At 39.6% G+C, this 25,030-nt stretch overlaps 1 protein-coding gene across 1 annotated transcript in view; it reads right to left on the bottom strand.

Annotated features, from left to right (window-relative positions):
• Positions 1-268: 268 nt before the first annotated feature.
• Positions 269-25,030, bottom strand: part of wnt10a (wingless-type MMTV integration site family, member 10a) — a 37,262-nt gene continuing 12,500 nt past the window's right edge. Inside the window, exons 3-4 of the mRNA XM_058623238.1 lie at positions 19,466-19,839; positions 269-3,198 (exon numbers count right to left, since the gene is read on the bottom strand). Coding sequence (XP_058479221.1) covers positions 2,638-3,198; positions 19,466-19,839 — 935 coding nt within the window. The 3' untranslated portion in view covers positions 269-2,637. The remainder of the gene's footprint in view (positions 3,199-19,465; positions 19,840-25,030) is intronic.

The following is a 25,030-nucleotide window of genomic DNA, read 5'->3' as shown; positions in this document are numbered from 1 at the left end:
AAAAACAATGCACACATGGGGAGAACATGGGATCCAAACCGGGATGTGAACTAGCAACCGTCTTATTGTAAATGCTCCACACAAAAAATCCTGTATCCATTCCCCTTTGCTTCACACTCCACAACAACATTTCATGCAAATCAGTTCCTTAGTTTCTGAGTAAAAGTCAAACACACGAAGCGAAAACATGCCATCACTGGCAGACGTGACTAAGGAATTCCTCATCATTATGCAGATCAAGCAAAAATCAATTCTCTTACCAAACACACTCTTTTCACATATTTTATTATTCATCACATTAAAGCCCCTTTCAATATTATGCTCTTTCTTTTTGTCTTACAAATATTAATTTATCCACAAAAATAAAATAACTTAGATAATAACCATATTAAAACATAAAAAAAATGAAAACATACATACATTACATTTATGACGTGAAAAAAACAAAAAAACAAATGTATAATAGATATTTTCCCAGAGTTTTCCTGGACACAGTTCTGTGTGTGCAAACTACTTATCAGAACCACAATAATCTTTTGCACTGAAAGCCTAATCCCAGACTTTGTTTCCCCCTCAGCTTTTAACACTTAAACATAATATTTGCTTAAAATAAATTACACTGTCTGATAAGGAGCCTCACTCATACAACTTAACTGAGATCAAATATGATCTTCACAATGTGCACAGGCAGATAAATCCACATCAAACTTTTGTTTTTTTTTCAACATACTTTGAAGTCATCTTCAAAATACCTCCGTTGTACACGTTGACGTATGAAGGAGGTGAGTGTATATTACAGTATATTACAGTATATTACACACATTGCATCACAAAACAGTAAACGCTTTGAATGTTTATAGTGGGATGAACTGAAGCCTGTCCATGTGCACTCAGTTTCCTTAGACACTTTATACGTGTGTGTATTGTTAGTGGTGCAGCATTAATATGTTTTATTTATTTACAATGCTGTTCAGATCATGCTGAAGATGAAAAAAACAACAAAAAAACAAAAGTACAACTGTTATATTAAGGTCTTCTGTGCACTCTTATCATGACACACCACACACAGACACAGTGTACACACGGTACGTTTTGGACACTGTTGATGCAGGACATCTGAGTTTGTGTTTTATGGGGAGAAAACAAATGTACAAGCTTACGTGCTCATGTTTACAAACAGTGATATTTTTTTTGTCTGATGTATGAAGTCTGGTTTGAGTGAGTTTTATTTTATTTTAACACCCACCATTTTATTTTCGAAAAGGAAAAGGATGAGATGCACAAAGTGGCAGCAACAATCAGAGATTTCACAGTGGTCACAATTTATTTAAAAAAAAAAAAAACCTAACTTAAACAGCTATGTAATTAGATTTTCATGAAGCGAGCAACACTTTATGAATCGAGCAAACAAAAATGAACAAATACACAATACAATATCGATTTAATCATTCAAAAATATTGTATTCTATTTGTTTGAAAATACACTTTCCTTTTGTTTGCGCCGACTCTTTTGTGTTTGTACTCCCTGATTTGTTCTTTGGGAAAACTTGGGGAACGACAAACGTCGGAGCAAACATAAAGCCTATTTTCAAACAAATAAAATACAATATCTCTGAACGATTAAACCGATATTTTATTTGCAATTTGTCTGTTTTGAGTTTGTGGTTCATTTTTGTTTGCTCAACTCATCGAGTGTTGTCCGCTTCTTAAAAATCTAATTCCAGAAACAGCTCTGTATGCCCTGAGCCACGATTTGAACATTATTATAAAGCGATGCCACTGATTTTTTTGGAATTATCCGCTATCCTGAGCCAAACTATCACTAACGTGACACCTGCTTAACAAAGTAACAGGCAGGAAATTCTTAAGTGCTCCAAATGTGCTGGTGCTCCATCACAATCCCGTGCATTGTGAATCCTGACGTGTGAAAAGGACGGACTACACTTGTCCCTGTATGTAACAGATAGAGACAGCACATGCCATGTGACATGACTGTGTTTATGCTGTACGTTGCTATAAAGAACTACTGCATAAATTGTGATCTGGTTAAAAACATTATAGATGCTCGCCGGCATTATTTAAGTGTCATAGGATACAGACAGTCTTCCCACCTTATATATCCCTGGTGCTATGAAGCATTATTATTTTTTCTTTATGCATGCAATCTACTCCTCACCCTCCCGACTTCCTCTTCTCTCACTTGTACCTCACGCGGCTGAATGTCGGTCAACATGCGTCGATGAAACAGCAGCAGTTTGTTCTTCCCAGAGCTCGGATCTTACGTTTGGCGTTTGTCAGATATTTATCTGATATGACTATGTTCCTTTATCTCAGGAGAACGGCAGCATGACATGCAGTCTCTCTGAGTTGTGGCAGCTTTGGACAAAAATGCTGCATGTGCACACTCTTTACCGACATGCACGTCTCTCTGCTGGCTCAGCTGCTTCACACGCACGCACACACACACACACACACACTGTCCTCGCTCTTTAGGAAAACAGCAGTCCACCGCAAAAAAATGAACGGGGGTACATATTATTATCATAGTCATATTCCCCTTTCGAATGAATAGTCTCTGATGTCTAACGTCTCTTTTTGTTTGTTTTCTTTGATGTAGTCTTTTTGACGTGTGTTTCTTCATTTACAGACACTGACCCACTCTGTTATCCGGCACTCTTCGCAGACCACATAGCAGCACCAGTGGAACTTGCAGTTGCAGCGTTCACTCCGCGTCTGCTGCAGGATGTTGTGTCCTCTGCCACAGCACAGACTCTCACAGTTGTCCATGCCAGGGCTGGTCTTGTTGCAGATGCGGCCCTGTGTGCCGGTCGAGTCCGACCCCAGGTCCCGTTCGCAGAAGTCTGGAGACTTTTCAAAGTAGACCAGCTCGTTGATGTTTGGCCGCCGCCGGTGTGTGTGGTGGTGGTGATGGTGGTTGTTCTGATGATGGTGGTGGTGGTGGTGGTGGTTGTGGTGGCTGTGATGGTTGTGGTGGTTGTGGTGGTTGTTGTGGTGGGAATGGTCGAGCTGTCCGGTGTTCCGGTTGTGAGCTTTGATAAGTGTGGCGTTGTGGAAGCGCTCTTTGAGGATTGAGCCCACGACACGGAATTCGGGGGTGACTTGCCAGCAGGTCTTCAGCTGGCAGCTGCCCGACGTCCCGTGGCACTTGCATTTCCTTCTCATGTGGTCAAGAACCACCTGCGAAACACAGATGGTGGAGACAGACAAAAGGAAAGAGTGGGATGGTGTGAGGAAATGAGCAGAGGAAAGAAGGAGGGAGGGAAGAAAAGGAGGAGGATTAATAACTTTCTTGGTCACTGGTTGCATTTGAAGTGTTCAAGCTGCAAAGTGTTACTTTTAAATATGAACAAATGTCTGTTCACACAACACTTTCATCTCCACACGACTCTGCGTCTCTCAATGTTCAGACGCAGGACGCAGCATACATTGTTTCTGTTCACCAAGACCAAACAGAGGCAGAATAACAGCATCAACAACATAAATCAACACAAGTTTCACACTGCAGTTTTTAGTACAGTGTGTTGTTGCATGTTGCATCTCGTATTTCATGTGCCAGCTTTTACCTCACAGCTTTTCATTTGTTTATTCTTCTGTGCAACGACCGTTTCCCTGTAAACCAAAAGACACATAATGCCCTGCAGGTAAAAGGTCCCATATTTAAAAAAAAAACCAGGTGGTCCAGGTCTGAGCTGGTTGTCAAACATACTGATATCAAATAACACAGATGGATGCAGGTATTATCCAAACAGATGTGTTTGTCATTATTCATATTTTGGCAGTGGGGTATGACTCCAGGTTTAGCCCACATGTAGTGGCACAGAGGCACCGGAGCATAACAGTATTTACATATTTCCACTGCAATGGTTTCATTCTGGATATTGGAACTGCATGCATGCACAAAACAAAGCAGAGTTTTCTTTTTTTGTTTTTATTGTCTTACCAGAAAACAGAATGAATGAATGAATGAATGAATGAATAAAGCCATTTTCACATACATCTTGACCCAAATCAGAAAATGCTAAAACTCGCAAGGTCAAAAGAATGTGTATTGATGTCTACTGAACATCTGAATATGTGTGCAAGCACAAACACAAAGTATCCTGTTAGAGCATGACTACCACTTCAGGACCTACCCACTCTCTGTCAGTGGCACACACACACACACACACACACACACACGACCATCACATAAATCCTGTCCTGTAATGTTCCTCGAGGCTATGCATGCATGCGTCGACTATAAGTATGTACATTTGTGTGTGTATTTATCAGTCATCACCCATTCTAAACTTTAAGATTGAATTACCAACAGGAAACGGGGGCCACCCAGACTAGTGACAGACGCTTCATGCTGCTCCTGTGCTGCCGCCGCCGCTGCTGCTGCTGCTGCTGCTGCTTTCGCCCCTATATATACATTCCATGCATGTGCTAGCAATAATGGTAATCTGCACCGTAACACAGAGATTATAAGAATGAGACAGAGATGGCAGGAAAACTGGTATGTGGTGTGATGGTAATAGCTGGAAAACAATTAGAGATGTGAGAGATCTGTCATCTACACTTTGAATGGACTGATGCCAAAAATCACATGCTTCACTTTTCTGATCCTTTGTGTGACCCCGCCTTTCTCACAGGGACAAGACCAGGCTGTTTAAGACTGTACTACTTAGTGCCGTGCTTTGGTTTGTGTACCGTGAGGCTCCTTTTCCAGACTGTACAGTTCCAACCCGGTCTGGGGCATGAATGAACGAAGAGGTGGGTGAGAGAATGAAAGTGTGATAAATGGAGCTATACTTGACTCATCTGTTTGGAATGAACGTGTAAAAGAAGCACGGCAAAAGAAAAAGAAAAAGAGGAAGAAATAAAAACAAACTCCTGTTTGCAACAGAGCCAACGTTAACAAGGATCAGTGATGCTTTACAAAAAATTGGGGTTGCTGTTGCAAGTCATGTGGAGCTGGAAGATTAGGATGCATCCACTAAGAGCTGCTACTAATTAGTCGAGCAATACTCAGCTCAAGACTGAAAGACGTGCCAGTGCACTTGTGCAAATATAGCTCTCTTACATATATAGACACATTTATAAAGTCTTTGTAACTTAGTTTGTACATATTCCTATATATTCCTGCGGTCACTAATCAGAAGAAGTGATGGTGTGGATTCAAATCATTCACATGGTATTTGATTACAATGGTGCACAAACGTAAAACGTAAAAAAACGTAAAAAAAAACAACATATTTTGCATGTTAGTGAGTGAAAAGAACATCTGAGAACAGCCACGGTTTCTCTGTAACTGAGAAGAAAGTTGAAAGAAACCGTGATCAGTGGTGAGGAGATAGAGGCCGTACGACTTAATAGTAAACAACACAATAATAGCTCAAGCAGCACTTGCACTCTTGAGTTCAGATCGCAGCTTTCGGCCGAGTTTTTAAAGACAGAGGCAACCCCAGAATCACAAACGCACTGGCCTTAAACACACAGCAAAGTCTGTAATCATAAAACGCTCTAACCTAAACCTTAAGGAGTCAAACTGACCTAACAGTCATAATTGCATCCACATTGCTACTGTTTGATGGTACTTTCACAACAGGATAAGGGTTTTAAAGGACAGTAAAACTACAAAAACAGCCTGAAAAATATGTGATTTCCACTCAAATAGATAATAATAATAAAAAAAAGGTCTACATATTCTGGGAAATGGGGGAAATGTGCATCACAGTATAGCATGTTCTTAACAAACAGTGATCCCATAAAACAATCTTTCCAGTAGTACACACAGCACATCTGGCTTCCATACCTAATGTTCTGAATGCACCATAATTTAATTCACCATTCGCTAAATTCCTCCTGCAAACAGCAGTTGTCCAGTCTTAGTTTGGCACCCGCGCGTCGCTCGGCATGGTGGGTCTGACAAGGCTTGGATTTCTCTGGAGTTATAAGAAAATCTCCACGTTTTGAAGAGTTTGGAAGGAGTCTGTTTTTTCCATTTTACAAAAGCAAAAGTATGAAAGATGTACAAAAAAAATTCAAGGAATGTGTTTGGCTGTTCTGATGTACTATGACAGCGTTTGCGTGTCCGAGTAAACGACCTAACGAGCTCACCACTTACTGTATCGAGTGCATTTCTATGAAATTCATGTTCTTCATTATCCTTGCTCAGGACGTTGTGTTTTCACTAGTGTCGGTCTGTTGGTTTGTGTGTGATTTAGGAAACTATGCAAGGATTTTTTTGCTGATGGGAGCCATTGTGATGGTTAAATGGCTTGTTCTCTCTCCACTCCCCTCTACCTTCTGTTTTAGGAAAAGAAGCCTTGCAAGATGAGGGCTGGCGACCCAGAATCCCAAAGTTTCGGGTCTCACGAGAAACACAAATGGCTTCAGGGTATTATGTACTACACCCTAGCCAGGTACCGGCTATAAAATCAAGGCTGCAGTATCGTTATTTTAGGCGTTCATTATGGCAGAGCCGGGAAAATAGAAGCAGAGAAAATCATTGTCGCAGGAAGAGAGAAGCATGAAAAATGAATGCTGACTGGTGTGGACGTGGCTCCAACACTTGATCTGGACTCTGTTGAAAATAAATGGCCAGGAGTCAGCGAGTTTGTGAGGATAAAGTGGTAGACGATGGACGGATGGGTGTTTACAGTGGTGTCGTAAAAAAAATACGTACACCGAAACTGCAGGGGGAGCTCCATAGAGAACCAGACCTGCAAAACTGACTTTGGTGTAATTTGTGGAGGGATAGGACGCGAGCCAAGAAAAAAAAACATTAAATATGGGCCAATACATTTTGGATAAGTTGGGTGGATCAAGGAATTTAATTAGCAGCTAACTAGCAATGCATTGAAAGGGGAAGTTAAAAGTTGCTGGCTAGAAATGAAAGGCAGTAACATAAAAAAAAAGAAATAAAAGAAATAAAAGGAGTCACACTTGTCTGACAATGTGTGAAGTCCAAATGAGCTGTGCCAAAACACAAAGCTTCATAAAGCTTATAAGCATAGCAAACCAGGGTTGGGCCTTGGCAAAATGTTTCTTTTTGTTGTTTTTTTTTTACCCCAGGTCTCCAATGTTATTCATCATGTGTTGCCAAAAATGATAATGCTTCATTCTAGACATTTGATTTATTTTCTCAGCCTCAGGTTTGCAACTTGTTGCTACTCAACTTAAGTCCAACTGAAAAGACCCATTTGCTCAGATGTGAATAGCAGTCAAATTAAAGTAGCACACCGCTGCCAATTCAACATTAAAGCAAGAGCATGTATGAGCTCTGCTTTAGGGTGGAATTATATCATTCTAACCTGGTAGAGCTTTTTGTTCTAAGAATATTACAAAAGAACATGACTCCAGGTGAGGAGTAGCCCATTATCTCTGAGTGAACATGTGTGGAAGAAGGATGTCAGATATTCCCTTTGACGTGCAGTTGAAAGGCAAGCAGGTATAATCCAGACCCTTAACTGGTTATATAGGAAATAGGGAAGCTGTCTGCTCTTGCTATAAGAAGTGGTCTGTCAGTGTGATATGTGAAGTGCTGATCTATCTAACAAAGGAGGCAGGGGAAACACCAGTGAAGAACATTTTGTACTAAAAGTACTAAAAACGCAGGTGGGGGGGGAATGAATATGTGTGACATAATGAAAAGCAACGTTTTTGAATTTATTATTGAATGACAAAAGTTTAAATAGAGGGTAAGACAGAAGGAGAAACAACAAACTCTTCAAAGACAAATCCTTATCACACTGGATATAGATAAATGATTAGATGAAAGTTTGTAATATTCTTGATTTCTTGTGATCGGTCACACCTGTGCTCTGTGAGGCAGGTGTGTGTGTGTGTGTGTGTGAGAGAAAACACAGAAGAATGTTGTGGGTCTGTCTCTGTCTGTGTTTACGGGATCTGTCTTGACTACTGTGGAGGGAAAAAAAAAAAAAAAAAGGAAGAAAAGTGACGCATGTGATTTATTGTTACCCCGTTGTAGATCTTGAGATTTAGCCCGAAGGACGTGCAGGACTGATGGAGGTGGGGGGCTGGATGCTGGATGCTGGGGGGGGGGGGGGGGCGTATGGTGAAAGGGAGCAGATAGAAGGGCAGAGGAAGAGGAGTGTGGAAAAGGGATGACAGGAGGAGGAGATGATCTGTGGATTATCTCTTTGCTGTCCCTCCAGCTTTTGATTCTCAAGTGTGTGTGTTTGCGTGTGTGTGCATGTGAGCAAGCATTCGTCTTGTGTGTTCTGCCCGATGCACAATGATACTCACACCGGGAAGTTGTGCTTTTATTGGGACTATCATATTAAGAGTATACTCTTACATGGATCCAGTGTGTGATGATGTCTGTAAAAGACAGTGACGACAAATTATGATTCAAACCTATCTTTGTGAGGACATTTTGGGATTAGGATTAGGGAATGCATTGTCCTCACTGAGAATGTAGCACAAGAATGTGTGTCTGTGTGTGTGTGTGTTTGTGTGTATGCATCTTGCATTAAGTTATTATGTACAAATCACCTGTGGGTGTAGTGCTCTGTCTAGGCTAGTCGAGATATCCTGCTGCTATTATCTACGTGAGATTGTAATCAGATCAATAAAACTCAGATATAAATGTAATTTATGTGACTTTGTGCGCTGAGATGCTGTTGAGACCTACATTTACAGAGCACTGCACAGAAAATATAGGCTTGGTGGTTTTTAGATGATACACATGATAATTATAATAATAAAATGTGTTTGTCTAGCACCTTTCATACAAGCATCACAGCTCAAAGTGCTTGGCGATAAAAGGAAAATGACATTTAAAAAGCAAATACAACAATAGAATGGGTGGAATGAAAAGGACAAGTCTACAGTCAAAAAGTAAAAAAAATTAAAACGGTTTTAACTTTGAAATAAAACAAAAGATGCAAATACAACTGTAAAATACAACACAGGGTGGAATGAAATAGGAAAAGGCTCGAGTGAAGAGGTTTGAACCCTGTTTTCACTTTAAAATAAACCAGAAATGCAAATAAAACACAACACAGGGTGGAATTTAAAAAAAAAAGGAGCTAGTTGAAGGCTAGAGTAAAAAGAAAATATCTAGTGAGCTGGCTTCCCTGATGTCTAAGCGTAGTGTGTTCCAAAGTTTAGGGCTGTAAGTAACAAAGTCCCAATTTTTTGTTTTTTTGGGCTGTTGTGGGGAACCTCCAATAAACCAGCAGCGGACGATCGCAGTGTTCTCGCGGTTTAATCATAATAATGATTATTAAATCTTGGGTTACTGGATAAAAAATGACCTGCTTATATTGGCAGTTCCATGACTCATGATTGACACTATGGCTCACACTGCGCGCACACACACACACACACACACACACACACACACTAAAGAGATGCAACTGGTTCAAAGTCACTGGTGGACCACAGTTTGGAGACAAACATCTGGTGTGTTTTTAATTGGCTTAGAGAGTGAGACAGAGGCGTCTATAAAAGAGCCCCAGACGGAGATCAAATACGACATGTTGGTGGCAGATTAGGACTGCAGGCTACATAATACAGTAGACTGGGGATAAGTGCAACATGTTGGTGTAGAGCACAGCAGACTACTGTGCAATGAAGAGGAGTTGTGAAATAAACTAAAGATCAGAGCGTTTGTTATTGCAGTTGGTGCGTTGGCCAAAATTCAAGTGATGTGTGTTTGGCTGACCGTCTCGCCGACCGTCCCGATTTGTGTTTGTTTCCGTGCATGCCAACAACCACTACTGGTTAGCAGGTTGTTAATTCTGTATTCTCTTTTCAAACAAAAGTGTTTGACACATTGTCTCGTTACTATGGCGATTTCCAAATAGTACGGTTAAATCGAAACCATACAAGCGTAATGATGTATTCTCTTTTTCTTTGTTGCATTCAAATGGGTGGTGCAGCCGTGTCATAATAATAAAAAAAAAAATAACTGCGATTCAAGGACTAGAGTTAGTTACCACACTCCTGTTACACTTGTTTTTGTCACCCTGACCAAATATCATACTCACTGACTGAGTGCTTATGAATAAGTTGATAATGACTTACAGGATTTCTTTTTTTTTCCTTTTTCTTTTTGTGAGGAGGGAAGGTCCTGTGGTATGACATTTACAGCACAAAATGGAGAGGAGAAATAGCCAATGAGGAATTGACAAGTTTGCCTGTCTGTGCTTGTTACACCTTTTTTATGAATCCCACGCCATATAAAATGTATTGTTTGTGTGTGTGTGTGTATAGTGTATGATCTCATCCCCGCAGGCAAATCGCACACAAGATGGGAAGTCTAGATTAGTCAGTTAATGAATTTGAAATGCTTTCCAATCGCTATTATCCACATAAATAGTTTTAAAAAAGCAATACAATGGAAGTAAAACTGGTATATGTGCACCATGTGGACGTACAGTAGTTCATACGCTGCAGCACGATTTGCGCCGCACTACCTATTTTCTTTGCCTCGTTGTCTTTAATTGTCGGCCAAGTGCGTAATCACTTTGGGGAAGTCCTAATCTGATGTCTGTGTGTCCCACGGGCGACCCTTCTCGCCGCTAATCTGCAGGCTAGTCTGCGTGATGCCTTGTGTTTTGTCAGTTCAAAGACAGATCTGCTCCAGGACCTTTTAAAGCCACGCAGAGAGCCACGGCAATATCAAAGCACACAAACAAATCCCACAGCCGCACATTAAGCCCAGACATCACTTTAAACAAATCAAACGCCTTGCTTCAAAAGAACAATTACGGGCGCGCGGGAAAACGCGCGGGCACGCGCGCCAACACAATGACATGCAATTTACTGAGAAGATGCATATTTACGGTACACAGTGAAGAACTATACTTCAGTGGAATGTGCGTGTGCACATGTGCAGTATTTACTCGCTGTTAATTGCACACAATGTCCACAGCTCTCATTTAGAGACTCTAATAAAATGTTATTACCAGCATAAGCACTTCCACCTGCTGAGCTTTTACTGTGAAGCCTTCTCCTCTGTGTACTTTTGGGTGAACGTGGATGTGAGTAAAAGAGAAAGAGAGTCGCGAGGATAATGCGTGTGTGTGTGTGTGTGTGTGTGTGTGTTGCAGGTATTACTCATGTTGTGGAGACCTAAATCTGGACTTGTCTTCCTCACGGAGACAAAAAGCAAGTCCCCATGATGTCATTTTAAATTGAAGATATGTTAGATGATTAGGGTTAGGTTAAGGTTAGGTTCAGGCCAGTAGTAGTTATGGTTAAGGTTAGAGTGAGTGTACAGGAAATGAATGTAAGTCAATGTTATGTCCTCTGAAGTCATGGAGACCAGACTGTGTGTGTGTGTGTGTGTGTGTGTATGCGTGCACAAGTGCACATGTATGTGTTGGCGTGTGCACAGTGTGTGGTGGGTCACATCAAATGCCCGCCCTCCGTACTGTCAGGACTCAGGAATGCTCCGCACACCACGGATGATATGAATTGGCCTCTGGAGAGTGCGGGACTAACCCCACGCTAATGTTGCTATTTATGATCAAACACACTGTGCTTTTCGTGTGGGTTTCTGAGTCAATGAATTAAGGTGAATGGGATCTCCAGAGCTAGACATAAAAGGGATCTGGGATCACTATTTGCCAGTTCGGGTCAAGCCAGAGGGTGCACAGCTCCAATCCATTATGGTTTAAATAAATTCTAAAGTATGTTCAGTGCTCTAGTGAAGTAAAAATGTGCCTTTGTGCAGATAAAGTAGGTCGTCAGTGGTCCTTTCCTTTGACACTGAGCTTCATGTGAGTTCCATGCATTTTCAGTTGCTCACATCAGACGCCAGTGAATCTGCCTTTTGCCAAGATAAATGTCATTTTCTAACCCTCAGCAAGGACAGAATCATTTGCAGTTTTAAATAGGAACTAGCCTCAGATGCTAACGCAGTTCCATTACCACCGAATACTATGTGAATTTGGCACTGAGAAACCACACTTTTGGAGAAACTATCACATCATACAAAACTGCTCTTGACCCTAAAGGCCTCTGGTCATAGACAGCAGTGTCGGAGGGTGTGTGTGTGTGTGTTTGAGTGTCACTCTTCCACACTGCCATTGTTTGCACTTCCAGCAGCATGTGATTACACTGTCAGTGTCATCGGTTTCTGTCCTCCTCCTGATTTAACAATGCAGGTGAGTGAAGAAGACGTGGCTAGTATCCGCAGCTCACTGAGGCAGCATCGTCAATAAAGCATGCCGATACTGTACGTGAGACACAGTCAGCAGTGTGAGGATTTGGACGGAAACACTCCCATTCATCATTGTTTTATGCATCAGGTTATACATGTTTACATATCTATTGGTATTATATTCACTTTCTGCCCATACACCCTTCTAAATGTCACACACTAGGCCTTTAAAAGCCAAGGCTGCACAGTCTGATCACATCATCCCGCCGTTATTCATCCACATCGTGAAAAGGACAAATTCCAAATTACCACAGACACAAGCGCCATCACGAACACAACACTTAAACAATTATTTAGGGAGTCGGAGCAAATGTCTGCGTCGTTTTGTCAGCATTGTGCTGTGAAATGTATCGTTTCCTTCCTAATAAGAGCCACACCATCTCTTTTTACTCCCCTGCAGTTAGACCGTGCTGGTAAATTGTAATTACTACAGGACGCTTGCCAGTAACACGACTGCTGACTGTTGCACAGCCAGCACTGTCACCACTTGCCTGACAAACAGACAGGATTCAACAGAACCTCGGCATAGCGTGAAGCTCTGCAACACAAGAACACAAGAAAGCGTGCCAAGCATTTGCTTTGAGGTGTGCTCTCTAAACGATTGAGAAAAACACTCAGGGAAAAAAAAAAAAAAAGAAAAAATTGGCCGAGAAGTTTACTGCCTTGGTGGAGTATCTTCATGTCATGAGCAGGCACTTTAGCATGTAGCCAAGCCTTTAAAACGGCATTTTATTAACTTCTGTGCTCTGGTTCACTGCAGCAACACATTGGAAAGCTTAAGTGTGAATGACCTGAATTAAGGAACTAACAATGATAGTGAAAGAAGAAAAAATATTCTTTTTGCATCAGTCAAAATAAAAATCTGATCACTTTTGTAAAGTAAAGAATATCAAGCAAATAATAAGAGTTTTTTACTACAATGATGATACTTGAACACTTTCTTTTCCTACACACTCAAGGGAATTTTGTGTTTTTGCCCCGGACTTAACCTATTTGTTGATGTCGTACCATCGTCTGTGCGGATCGCCACCTCTTTTTTGATGGAATAACTCCTTATTCCATCATAGAATACAGTGTTATTTTTGTAATCAGCTTTGCTGGAGAGATGTCGGTGGAGGCAGAGCAGGAGAAGGGAGGGAAGGAAGGGCGAATCTCTTTCTACTTTCCGCCGCGACGTTTGAAGTCTAAAATCTTTTGCAGGGTTTTAAACATCTGTTTCCAAACTGCCAGCAGCCACTAATTAGGGCTAAAAACAAGACGGGACGTCGTGAGAACCCTGGGGTGGGCATGAGGCGACATGCACGCCCCGCAAAAAAAAAAACCCACCGCATTCCTCTGCCTAAAGACTACTTCTCTGAAAGGGGGGGGGGGGGGGCAAGGGGTGGAGCGCAGCAGAGGGAAGTTAGATGGTGGGTCGGTGGGAGGAAAAGAGACACGGGAAGGGCAGGCATTATTTTGAGGCCCCACCTGTCAGTGTTTTGTGTTTGATTCTAGGGGCCGTGCGTCTGCGTCACACGTGTGTGTGTGCGCGTTGTGTTGTGAGGTCTTAGGGGGGCTTTGTTGTGGCTTTCTTTACTATTTGAAGTCATCAAGGTGCATGGTTCTCTCCGGCACAACCGCTCTGCATGTCATTGTATGTTTGCCCTCTGTCCTCACTCAACTCCCGCTCTGTGGGCTAGATGCAGCAAAACACTGATACCCTCTATGGAGCTCTGTGAGCCCAATTTCATGCCTCTCAAACCATGAAAGGTGTAAAAAGAGGTGGGGAAAAAAAATAGGAATTGAAAAAATGTATTCAAAAAATAGTTTTCTCCCCTAAAAGTAGCTGTTTATCAAAAAGACATTCTTCATTTCCATGTTTTGAGAGTCTCGGTTCATTGTGGTCCAGCATTTTATTTTATTTTCTTATTGAATACTGAGTAGGCAAAGCTAAAAAACACTTTATTGTATTGTATTGTATTTATTGTATTGTTAGCACATAAAACATTCTGCTTTCTAACTGTCCTATTCAGTAAAGATAAACGTCAGACTGACTGACATGGATGTGTATTGATTTTGGAAAAGTGACTTATAATTATTAAATTTAGGTTTAAAGGTCAAGTGTATGTAACGTTGTTTTTGGTTACCCCAGAATGAGCCTCTAACATTTATACCAAGTGTTAAGAAAGCATATCGTTCCTGCCCTTGTGTGCATCAATCTTATTTTGTAATTAAAACAGTAGAAATAATAGTAAGGGAGCTTTAATATCTCTTCCCAAAGAAGCTAGGGGTTTTGAAGATGTCTGTGTCGCAGTGTCGTATCACTAGATGCATCACGTAGGCTGGAGGGCAAAGGACTTTAGCTTTGAACCCTGCCAAGGTCATCAGGGGTCACCCGGCTTGTGTCAAAACGCAAGAGGTACGACCACTGCGTGTCATTTCGCCTCTTCCGGTTACAACCAGAGTCTTTGCCAAGAACAAGGCACAGGCTCTTTGATGTTAAAGACTATGTGTCTCATTTGATGTATGTCTCAACTCACTTGGCTGGAAGCAAAATTTATCGAGGAATCTCTGAGCCAATGTACGGCCTTTGTTAAATATTCTGGAAAGATCAAACTGTAAATTAAAATGAAACCATGTTACAATTTGTTTTCTGTGAGCTACTGCTGTACGTCTTAAAGTTTAAAAGTTGCTTTACATGTTTTGATTGTTGCGAGACGTTTTTTTTGCGGTGGAACCTGATTTGATAATCTTGCTAATGATGTATTCATTTATGTAAAATGATTTACAGTTGATTTACATCAGAAATCAGAAAAAAAAGTGATGTTGATCTGATTCTCAGAATTGGGCTTAATTTTTTAACCTTAAAGTTTTGCCGTGATTGGAAGTAGCTCTTAGCTCCACCCAGATATTTTTAAAGGAATAGCATGTGACGAAAAACATCCGTTCTAACTTGATTTTTGGAGTGACAGCCCTATAGTTCCTAATCACTTCTGAAAATGAAGTTGGTTTTCAGACACAATGTTACAGATCTTATCTTGACTTTCTCTCGCACACACACTCACATTAAATAACATTAAATAACATTATCCATTATCCATTATAATTATCATCAGATTAATCGCCTCCACAGTTGCTTGAAGCAAGACGAGTGCATGTCCTCAATTAATAAGATCCCATCATATAATTAGGATTATGCCTTTTGTGTAACACAAGTCAAAAGTACATATCGTGCTAATGGGCAGTTTAGTTAAGTATCTGTCACATCACATGATTTCTCATGTGACTTGGTGGGGATGCATGCTATCATGTGTGTCTGCTGCCTCTCTCTCTCTCTCTCTCTCTCTCTCTCTCGAAGAAGAAGAAGAAGAAGAAGGGTTGGGCTCAAAACGTTACCTGATCTGTAATCAAGATTGTTTTGGAAATAATAACTAGTTTGCAAACACTTTCTGTTTTTTTTGTTGTTGTTGTTAATAATGCCTATCACCCACATGTCACATTCAACTATTTGACACTTACAATTATCTTGACACTCACTCTCTTCTCCTATGTGCTTTTCAAAAACAATAAATTGGATTTTTGTTCCTACATGATGAGAGGTTCAAACCCATATTTACTTATGGAAACACAGGATTGGGATAATTTGGATGTGGGACAATGTACTCTAAATCTCAGGCAGCATTTTGATCCTCTGTGAGAGTTTCATAACCTTACTCACAAACATTGTTTTTGTTCATAAACTAATGACATGCGAGAGAGAAACTTTACTCCCATGTCCACATCATTGATTAAGATTTATGTGACAGTTTCTACCATTGCAGCTACCGCAGGGAGGCCAGCTGTTGAGTATGTTTGACGCTCTTCACATGTGTGTTTTGTCTGCATAATCAAGGAAACCAGAAGTAAACTGATGGAAAGATACAGGCCCAAATTACTCAGGAGGAAACGGGGAACAATGAGCAATTTACGGTCGCTTCTTGTCTGTTTTACCACAGAACTGGACATCGTCGAGCCTTATCACCGTCATTTACGATTTCTCTTGCACTGGAAAAAAACACTTGACAGTGAAAATAAGGAATAACACCACAAGAGGTTCTTAAACACGACCCAATATATTAATATAACAAATATTTGTATAACGGAATACAGCAGTGTTTTGGTGTCATGGGTACACTTCCTCTGTGTCTGAAAACCATGACCCTTTATGACATCCTGACTGATAATTGACATGACACAGTCGTTACACAACCAAAATCACAACAAAACAAAGTTCATGTAAACTCACAACTTCCCCCTATCGGTCTGAGAATGACTTATTTGTCCACAGTTGCTCCGTTCTTCTTTCTCCGATTTTAATCTGAGTGAATTTAAGGGAACAATGGCATTCAAAGATATAACGACAAAAGACTGAGTTTATCCGACTCCCACAGTTACATACTGATCCACGAGGCTGTGTGTTCAGGCAAGCCCATTACATAAAAGGAGAATCACACTGTAAATTGCCATAGCGACCACCTTAACCAATACATCATCACCATTGTTAGTTTGAGCACCTTTTTTTTTTTTTGCACTGCAGACAAACTCGTACTCGTAGTACTTACTTAATCATCAACCTACCTCTTTGTTTTGGGTCTTCACGTGTAAGTTATTCCCATAATGCCTAGGCAGGGTATGTAATGTGTAGCATAATAAAAAGTAGGGTCATCTCATTTCGCAGGGGGAAGATTTCAAGCACTATCCACTAACCACTCTCTCCTTGTGTTTCTTTTGTGGTACGCCACAACACAATGCTGCCTCTACCTGACCAAGTGCACCAGACGATTGATTTGTCGAGGGCTCAAATTTCCATCTTTCACTGTAACTACCTCTTAATGCAATTCATAATCATGTCGTTTACTGCTACTTCTACACAACTAAAACCAGTACTAAAACCTCCAGTATAACCAATCTACTGCATCTGAATCTGCCTTATAAGCCACATGTATAAACTTATACTCTTATTATAACGACCAGTAAGCAGATACACACCATGTTTCTCTAAAAGTAATATAAGTACGTTTACAGGATACAACTGTGGTTGTGACTTATTTATTTATCTAATTCCCCCCCTGTGAAACATTCTGTCAGAATTGTTGAATCAGTGAATATACAATTGATGAATGAATGAATATCCAATGTAGTGATAACTGATAAAAAAAAACAAAAAAACAACGTAAATATTCCTCGTCCTAACTTTTCCACTGGCTATTTGAACTGTAGAGAAAACATTACAGCAAGTGGAGCTTGGGCAAAACCCAATAAAAAAAAAAGAAAGCAGTGTAATAACGACAGACCAATAAAAGCCAATGAAATCAGATTATGTTGTGAACTATAACATTATCATTGGCCCAGTCGCCAGCAACCCACCCACTGTCCACCTGTTTTATTGTGTAATAAATTATACTGAAGATAGTGTCATGTTTTTATTGAAGACAGTACAATATTTACATTAATAGCAGAGATTATTTATCTAACCACTGTTTTACTCCCTTCATAATGTTTTTAGATACTCTGTGGGATAGAGTCAACCCAATTAAACTTGGTCAAATAGTGTGTGGTGAGATATATTACACGGTGATATCAAAACTGTGGCGTGTAACTTTCAAATGTGACTTTATATTGTAAAACGATGTTATGTTGTGTGCATGTTTCTCTGCAACTAAGCAGGTGAGGCAGAAGAAACACACCGCAGCAGTAAAGCGAGACAAATCTCGTACAACAGCCCAGCACTAAGGCTGTAAACACAAGGAAGAAAATATCATGGTCATGAATTTAGCATCACGCAAACACGATCAGCCGATAAATAAAAGTGCGTACGCCACCAACAGCGCTCCCCTTAACAGCTACCTGACTACCTGCATGTGCCTGTTTCTACACCTTACAGCTCCAAGTTTCCTGAATGCAATCCAGGGCAAGTAATGACACCATAAAAGATGATAAGCGATACATAAATTAGCAAAGTACAAAGAATGAGTATAAAGATACCTGGAAACCTGTTCACCAACTGTTCACAAGTTCAAACTTAGCCTCGTATACGAGTGTTTTGTAAATGCAGAGTAGCACATCAATATTTCATTATGTAACGAACTGAGCCAACTCACATAAAGTAAAATATTAGCTTGCTAATATACTATATATATGCCAAAGTCCTTAAAGGCAATTCTTGCCTCTGCGGGCTAACAAGACCAGGCTCCTTTGTAAATGAATGAAGACCGAGCCAGAGCGACTCAACAACAAAAAAAACCTGCATGTGCACCATTTACACTCAAATATGATAAAAAAAAGACAAAAAGAAACAGCTTGAACATTGAGGAGAGTTTGACCCCAAATGAGGTTTGCACTTTTGGCAAAGGTTAACCTGCATATGAACTTGTTTTTATAGCGTAATCCAGAAGATGCCCTGGTAGTGCAGTGGCTACCACGTGCCACACAGCAGGAGGGTTCTCAAATTCCAGTTCAAGTAGGGCCTTTCTGAGTGAGAGTTAGTATGTTCACTCCGGGGAGTCACCCACAATCCAAAAACATACATTGGGGTTAGGTGGATTTGGAGACTATAAATTGCCAGTTAGTGTGAATGTCACAGTATGTTTCCGGCACGTTGGTCGTGTGACAGGCAGGAAACCGATCCATCCATCATGTACCCTGCCTCTCCCCTGATGCAAGCTGCTGAGACTCTTTATTTATCTCTAAAAAACAACTATTCACATGTACCTCGACAAGACCAAAGTTGCAGGTATGTGTGACAGAAAACCGTAGATGTGCTGTATGAATATGGGTGTGAATGTGTCAATGAGCCAAAACCTGTAGCACACTGTTAGTGGTCATACAGTAAATACAGATCATTTATCTGGTCTTCAAGCCTCCGCCTCCACAAATATTCATGGAGAAGAGCTCAATAGTTTTTAGTAATCCTACTAACAAAGAGACAGATGAACAGACCCACGCTGTCTCCATTTGTGTGTCTACGAGCAGCATAGCTCGAGAAGTAAAAGACAGATTTCAATGGGGATGTATTTTATCACCCAAGGAAGGAAATATTCGACTTTCTTGACCTTGTGTATTGACTGTGGGAAACTGAGTGGCCGTGATGAAGGTTTGCCCTCTCTGAGAGCTTTATCGAGGTTTTGCATGTTGTGAATTAGTGGTCTGTGCTGCGAAGCTGTTGGAAATTTGATATGTGTAAACTGCGGGTTAACCGGTCACAAAACAGAAAGCACACTCACACCCTGCCCAGTTCCCACTCACCTGTCTCCCAACTCGATTATTGTGTAGCCTCATACGGGCATGGATGTCTTTGTAGGTCTCTCGGGCATCGAGGAAGTCCCGGGAGAACTTCTCTCCGAATTCCACATCTGGGCTGCAACCACCCCACTCCCAGGAGTCCTGGGGTCCTGGCAGGTCAGCGGGGAAGTGTTCCATGACTCCATGTACCATACCCTTCCCCCGGTGAATGGCCTCCAGCTGCAAGCGGTGCAGTTTGATGCGAAACGCCTCCTCGTCCCCGCGTCTCTTCTCATCACAGCTGCACGCTTTCAGTTTGCCCATGGAGCACGCGTTGGCCACCGCGTGCACCACACCTGCCGCCGCTATGGCATAGGCAAAGGCACTCTCTCGGAAACCTGCGGGCAGGTGAGAAAACAAAAGTATAGTAACTACAGAGCAGGAGGTGTAAGGTGAAAGGTTGAGAAATGAAAGACAGGAATATTTTGTCAAATGTCAGCACAACTCTGCAGATTATGGAATTTACTTCCTTTGAATGACATAGCTATGTCCAAAATGACACATGAGAAGTGACTGATTGACATGAGGTATGTGTCGGTTTTCAGGAATGTTCCATATTCTGCTTTCAAGAGGTCACCGTAGACACATTATGAAGGAGTTTTTGAAACCTGCTGGCAAAACACACTGAAAGTATTGTGTCATGAGAATGAGAAGATCACAAGAAATGGATGATGGAGGATGATATCTGCAGTTTGTGTGTTTGTTGTAGCTGTGGTACAATTTTTTATTTTTTTTTTCATAAATTACACCCAAAAAAAACCCCCGATCAGAATAGCAACAAAACTGGTTAATTCCCCTCATTAAAGTTGGGTTGTGAAATTGCTGAATAAAACTTTAAGATGTTAAGCCATAAAACCCCACTCAACTTTTAACTGCAGCACAGTAAACAAGACACAGGAATTTTTAAACTCTTCTGTTACCAACTTGTGTCACAATGTTCCGGGAGTTTGAACTTAATATGTTCAATAAAGCTTCTTTATTCTTCCACTATTTTCATGGGATTGTGCAACATTTATTTACATATTCATTAACTGTACATGACATGTTTTTATTTTAGTTTCAGCTTCTCGCTCTCTAGGGGTCACCAAGGCAGATCACAAGCATATTTGATTTGTCAGAGATTTTACACCGGATGCCCCCTCCTCCCCCGGCCGGGGTCAATTTAGAGTGTTTAATTAACCCAATCAATGCGTAGCAATGGGAAGTGGGTGCCATGGTCAGAAGTACGTCAGCCTTCTTTGACCTGCCGGGGATTCCAACTGGCACTACTCTGGTTACAGGTTACCTTTCCACTATACATAATATTAACTCAAATTAAAGATGTTATAACGTTCGCAAACTATCATGTTTTTAAAGGGGGTTTGGTGGGATGTTTATGTTTAAGTAATATACAGTTTGATACAATTAAACCACACGGCACAATGCGATGCGATACGATACGATGCGATACGTTATGATACGGGACAGCATGATACGATACAATAGATAAATATTAGCCCTGTTAATAATTTAACAAATATTCTATTAACAAAGGTTAAAAAAGAATGTGCATTTGCTGTAAAACACCAAGGAAGAAATCGGAGAAGAACTAACCTCTTCTAGAATGTAGCAGGCAAAAAACTTGTAATAAATTGGAAATGCTTTTTGCAGACAGTTAATCTCAAAAACAAAGTCAGGGCATACCATAAACACTAAGCTGCTGTGATTAATTAATAGAGTTCACAAGATATTTAGCTGACTTGATCACTTTCCTTAAGTAATATCTTTCAATACAGTTTAGAATTTAATTTTTATTAATCCCCTTAGGGAAAGTATTCCTCTGCATTTGACCCAACCTAGAATTAGGAGCAGTTAATGCCACACTAAGTAGCACCCGGGGAGCATTGGGGGTTGGGTACCTTGCTCAGGGGTACCCCAGCCCTTTTTGGCCAGGTGGGGATTTGAACCGGCGCCCCACCGGTTATAAGCCAAGTTCCCTTTCCACTTGTCCACGGGCTGCCACTGTTAAGACCACCGTTTTGTTTCTCTGTACTTCACCTGCACGTATTTGTAAAGATAGTGAATATTGTGCCACACGATCACTTGTCACACTGGCTCACGTGGACTACAGGAAGCAATAAAACGAAATAAATTAGTGCCTGCTGCTGCAAGGCATACTAGTCAGGACTCCCTAGAGTGTAGAGTAGTATGTCGTCCAAAGAAGTCATAGTATAGTATAATGACACACGAAACTATGACATTTTTCTCACATTTTGGACAACATACTAAACTATGACATTTTTGTCACATATTACACTACCAAAGTTTCAGGACATTTTGCTATGACTGGGAAGCTCCGTTTGGGACTTGAACCTACAATCCTTGACTCAGTAAGACACTGTTTTTCCCATTAGGCCACAAGGGCTGACTGCTTTTCAACCTTGTGGACGACATACTATACTTTGACTTTTTTCTCACATTTTGGACGACATACTATACTATGACTTTTTTCTCAAATTTTGGACGACATACTATACTATGACTTTTTTGTCAAATTTTGGATGTTATACTATACTATGACTTTGTTTTCACATTTTGGACGACATACTGAAGTACGACTTTTTGTCAAATTTTGGACGACATTAAAGTATGACTTTTTTTGTCACATTTTGGACGACATACTAAAGTATGACTTTTTGTCAAATTTTGGACGACATTAAAGTATGACTTTTTTGTCACATTTTGGACGACATACTAAAGTATGACTTTTTTTACATTTTGGACGACATACTAAAGTCTGACTTTTTTGTCAAATTTTGGACGTCATACTATACTATGACTTTTTTGTCAAATTTTGGACGTCATACTATACTATGACTTTTTTGTCACATTTTGGACGACATACTAAAGTATGACTTTTTTTCACATTTTGGACGACATACTAACCTTTGACTTTTTTGTCAAATTTTGGACGACATACTGAAGTATGACTTTTTTGTCAAATTTTGGACGACATACTATACTATGACTTTTTTGTCAAATTTTGGACGACATACTAAAGTATGACTTTTTTGTCAAATTTTGGACGACATACTATACTATGACTTTTTTGTCAAATTTTGGATGTTATACTATACTATGACTTTGTTTTCACATTTTGGACGACATACTAAAGTACGACTTTTTGTCAAATTTTGGACGACATTAAAGTATGACTTTTTTGTCACATTTTGGACGACATACTAAAGTCTGACTTTTTTGTCAAATTTTGGACGTCATACTATACTATGACTTTTTTGTCACATTTTGGACGACATACTAAAGTATGACTTTTTTTCACATTTTGGACGACATACTAACCTTTGACTTTTTTGTCAAATTTTGGACGACATACTGAAGTATGACTTTTTTGTCAAATTTTGGACGTCATACTATACTATGACTTTTTTGTCAAATTTTGGACGACATACTAAAGTATGACTTTTTTGTCAAATTTTGGACGACATACTAACCTATGACTTTTTTGTCACATTTTGGACGACATACTAAAGTATGACTTTTTTGTCACATTTTGGACGACATACTAAAGTATGACTTTTTTGTCAAATTTTGGACAACATACTAAAGTATGACTTTTTTTGTCAAATTTTGGAAAGACATACTATACTATGACTTTTGAGTGATTTTGGACGACATACTATACTATGACTTTTTTGACTAATTTTGGACGACATACTAAAGTCTGATTTTTTGTCAAATTTTGGACGACATACTGAAGTATGACTTTTTTGTCAAATGTTGGACGTCATACTATACAATGACTTTTTTGTCAAATTTTGGACGGCATACTAAAGTATGACTTTTTTGTCACATTTTGGACGACATACTAAAGTATGACTTTTTTTCACATTTTGGACGACATACTAACCTTTGACTTTTTTGACTAATTTTGGACGACATACTAAAGTCTGATTTTTTGTCAAATTTTGGACGACATACTGAAGTATGACTTTTTTGTCAAATGTTGGACGTCATCCTATACAATGACTTTTTTGTCAAATTTTGGACGGCATACTATACTATGACTTTTTTGTCAAATTTTGGACGACATACTAAAGTATGACTTTTTTGTCAAATTTTGGACGACATACTATACTATGACTTTTTTGTCAAATTTTGGATGTTATACTATACTATGACTTTGTTGTCAAATTTTGGATGTTATACTAAAGTATGACTTTTTTTGTCAAATTTTGGAAAGACATACTATACTATGACTTTTGAGTGATTTTGGACGACATACTATACTATGACTTTTTTGACTAATTTTGGACGTCATACTAAAGTCTGATTTTTTGTCAAATTTTGGACGACATACTGAAGTATGACTTTTTTGTCAAATGTTGGACGTCATACTATACAATGACTTTTTTGTCAAATTTTGGACGGCATACTAAAGTATGACTTTTTTGTCACATTTTGGACGACATACTAAAGTATGACTTTTTTTCACATTTTGGACGACATACTAACCTTTGACTTTTTTGTCAAATTTTGGACGACATACTGAAGTATGACTTTTTTGTCAAATTTTGGACGACATACTATACTATGACTTTTTTGTCAAATTTTGGACGACATACTAAAGTATGACTTTTTTGTCAAATTTTGGACGACATACTATACTATGACTTTTTTGTCAAATTTTGGACGACATACTAAAGTATGACTTTTTTGTCAAATTTTGGACGACATACTATACTATGACTTTTTTGTCAAATTTTGGATGTTATACTATACTATGACTTTGTTTTCACATTTTGGACGACATACTAAAGTACGACTTTTTGTCAAATTTTGGACGACATTAAAGTATGACTTTTTTGTCACATTTTGGACGACATACTAAAGTCTGACTTTTTTGTCAAATTTTGGACGACATACTATACTATGACTTTTTTGTCAAATTTTGGACGACATACTAAAGTATGACTTTTTTGTCAAATTTTGGACGACATACTATACTATGACTTTTTTGTCAAATTTTGGACGACATACTAAAGTATGACTTTTTTGTCAAATTTTGGACGACATACTAAAGTATGACTTTTTTGTCACATTTTGGACGACATACTAAAGTATGACTTTTTTGTCAAATTTTGGACAACATACTAAAGTATGACTTTTTTTGTCAAATTTTGGAAAGACATACTATACTATGACTTTTGAGTGATTTTGGACGACATACTATACTATGACTTTTTTGACTAATTTTGGACGACATACTAAAGTCAGATTTTTTGTCAAATTTTGGACGACATACTGAAGTATGACTTTTTTGTCAAATGTTGGACGTCATACTATACAATGACTTTTTTGTCAAATTTTGGACGGCATACTAAAGTATGACTTTTTTGTCACATTTTGGACGACATACTAAAGTATGACTTTTTTTCACATTTTGGACGACATACTAACCTTTGACTTTTTTGACTAATTTTGGACGACATACTAAAGTTCTGATTTTTTGTCAAATTTTGGACGACATAC

This window comes from Solea solea, chromosome 2, assembly GCF_958295425.1.
Source record: "Solea solea chromosome 2, fSolSol10.1, whole genome shotgun sequence".
Taxonomy (NCBI): Eukaryota; Metazoa; Chordata; class Actinopteri; order Pleuronectiformes; family Soleidae; genus Solea; species Solea solea.
This window is presented reverse-complemented; position numbering and strand designations above follow the sequence as displayed.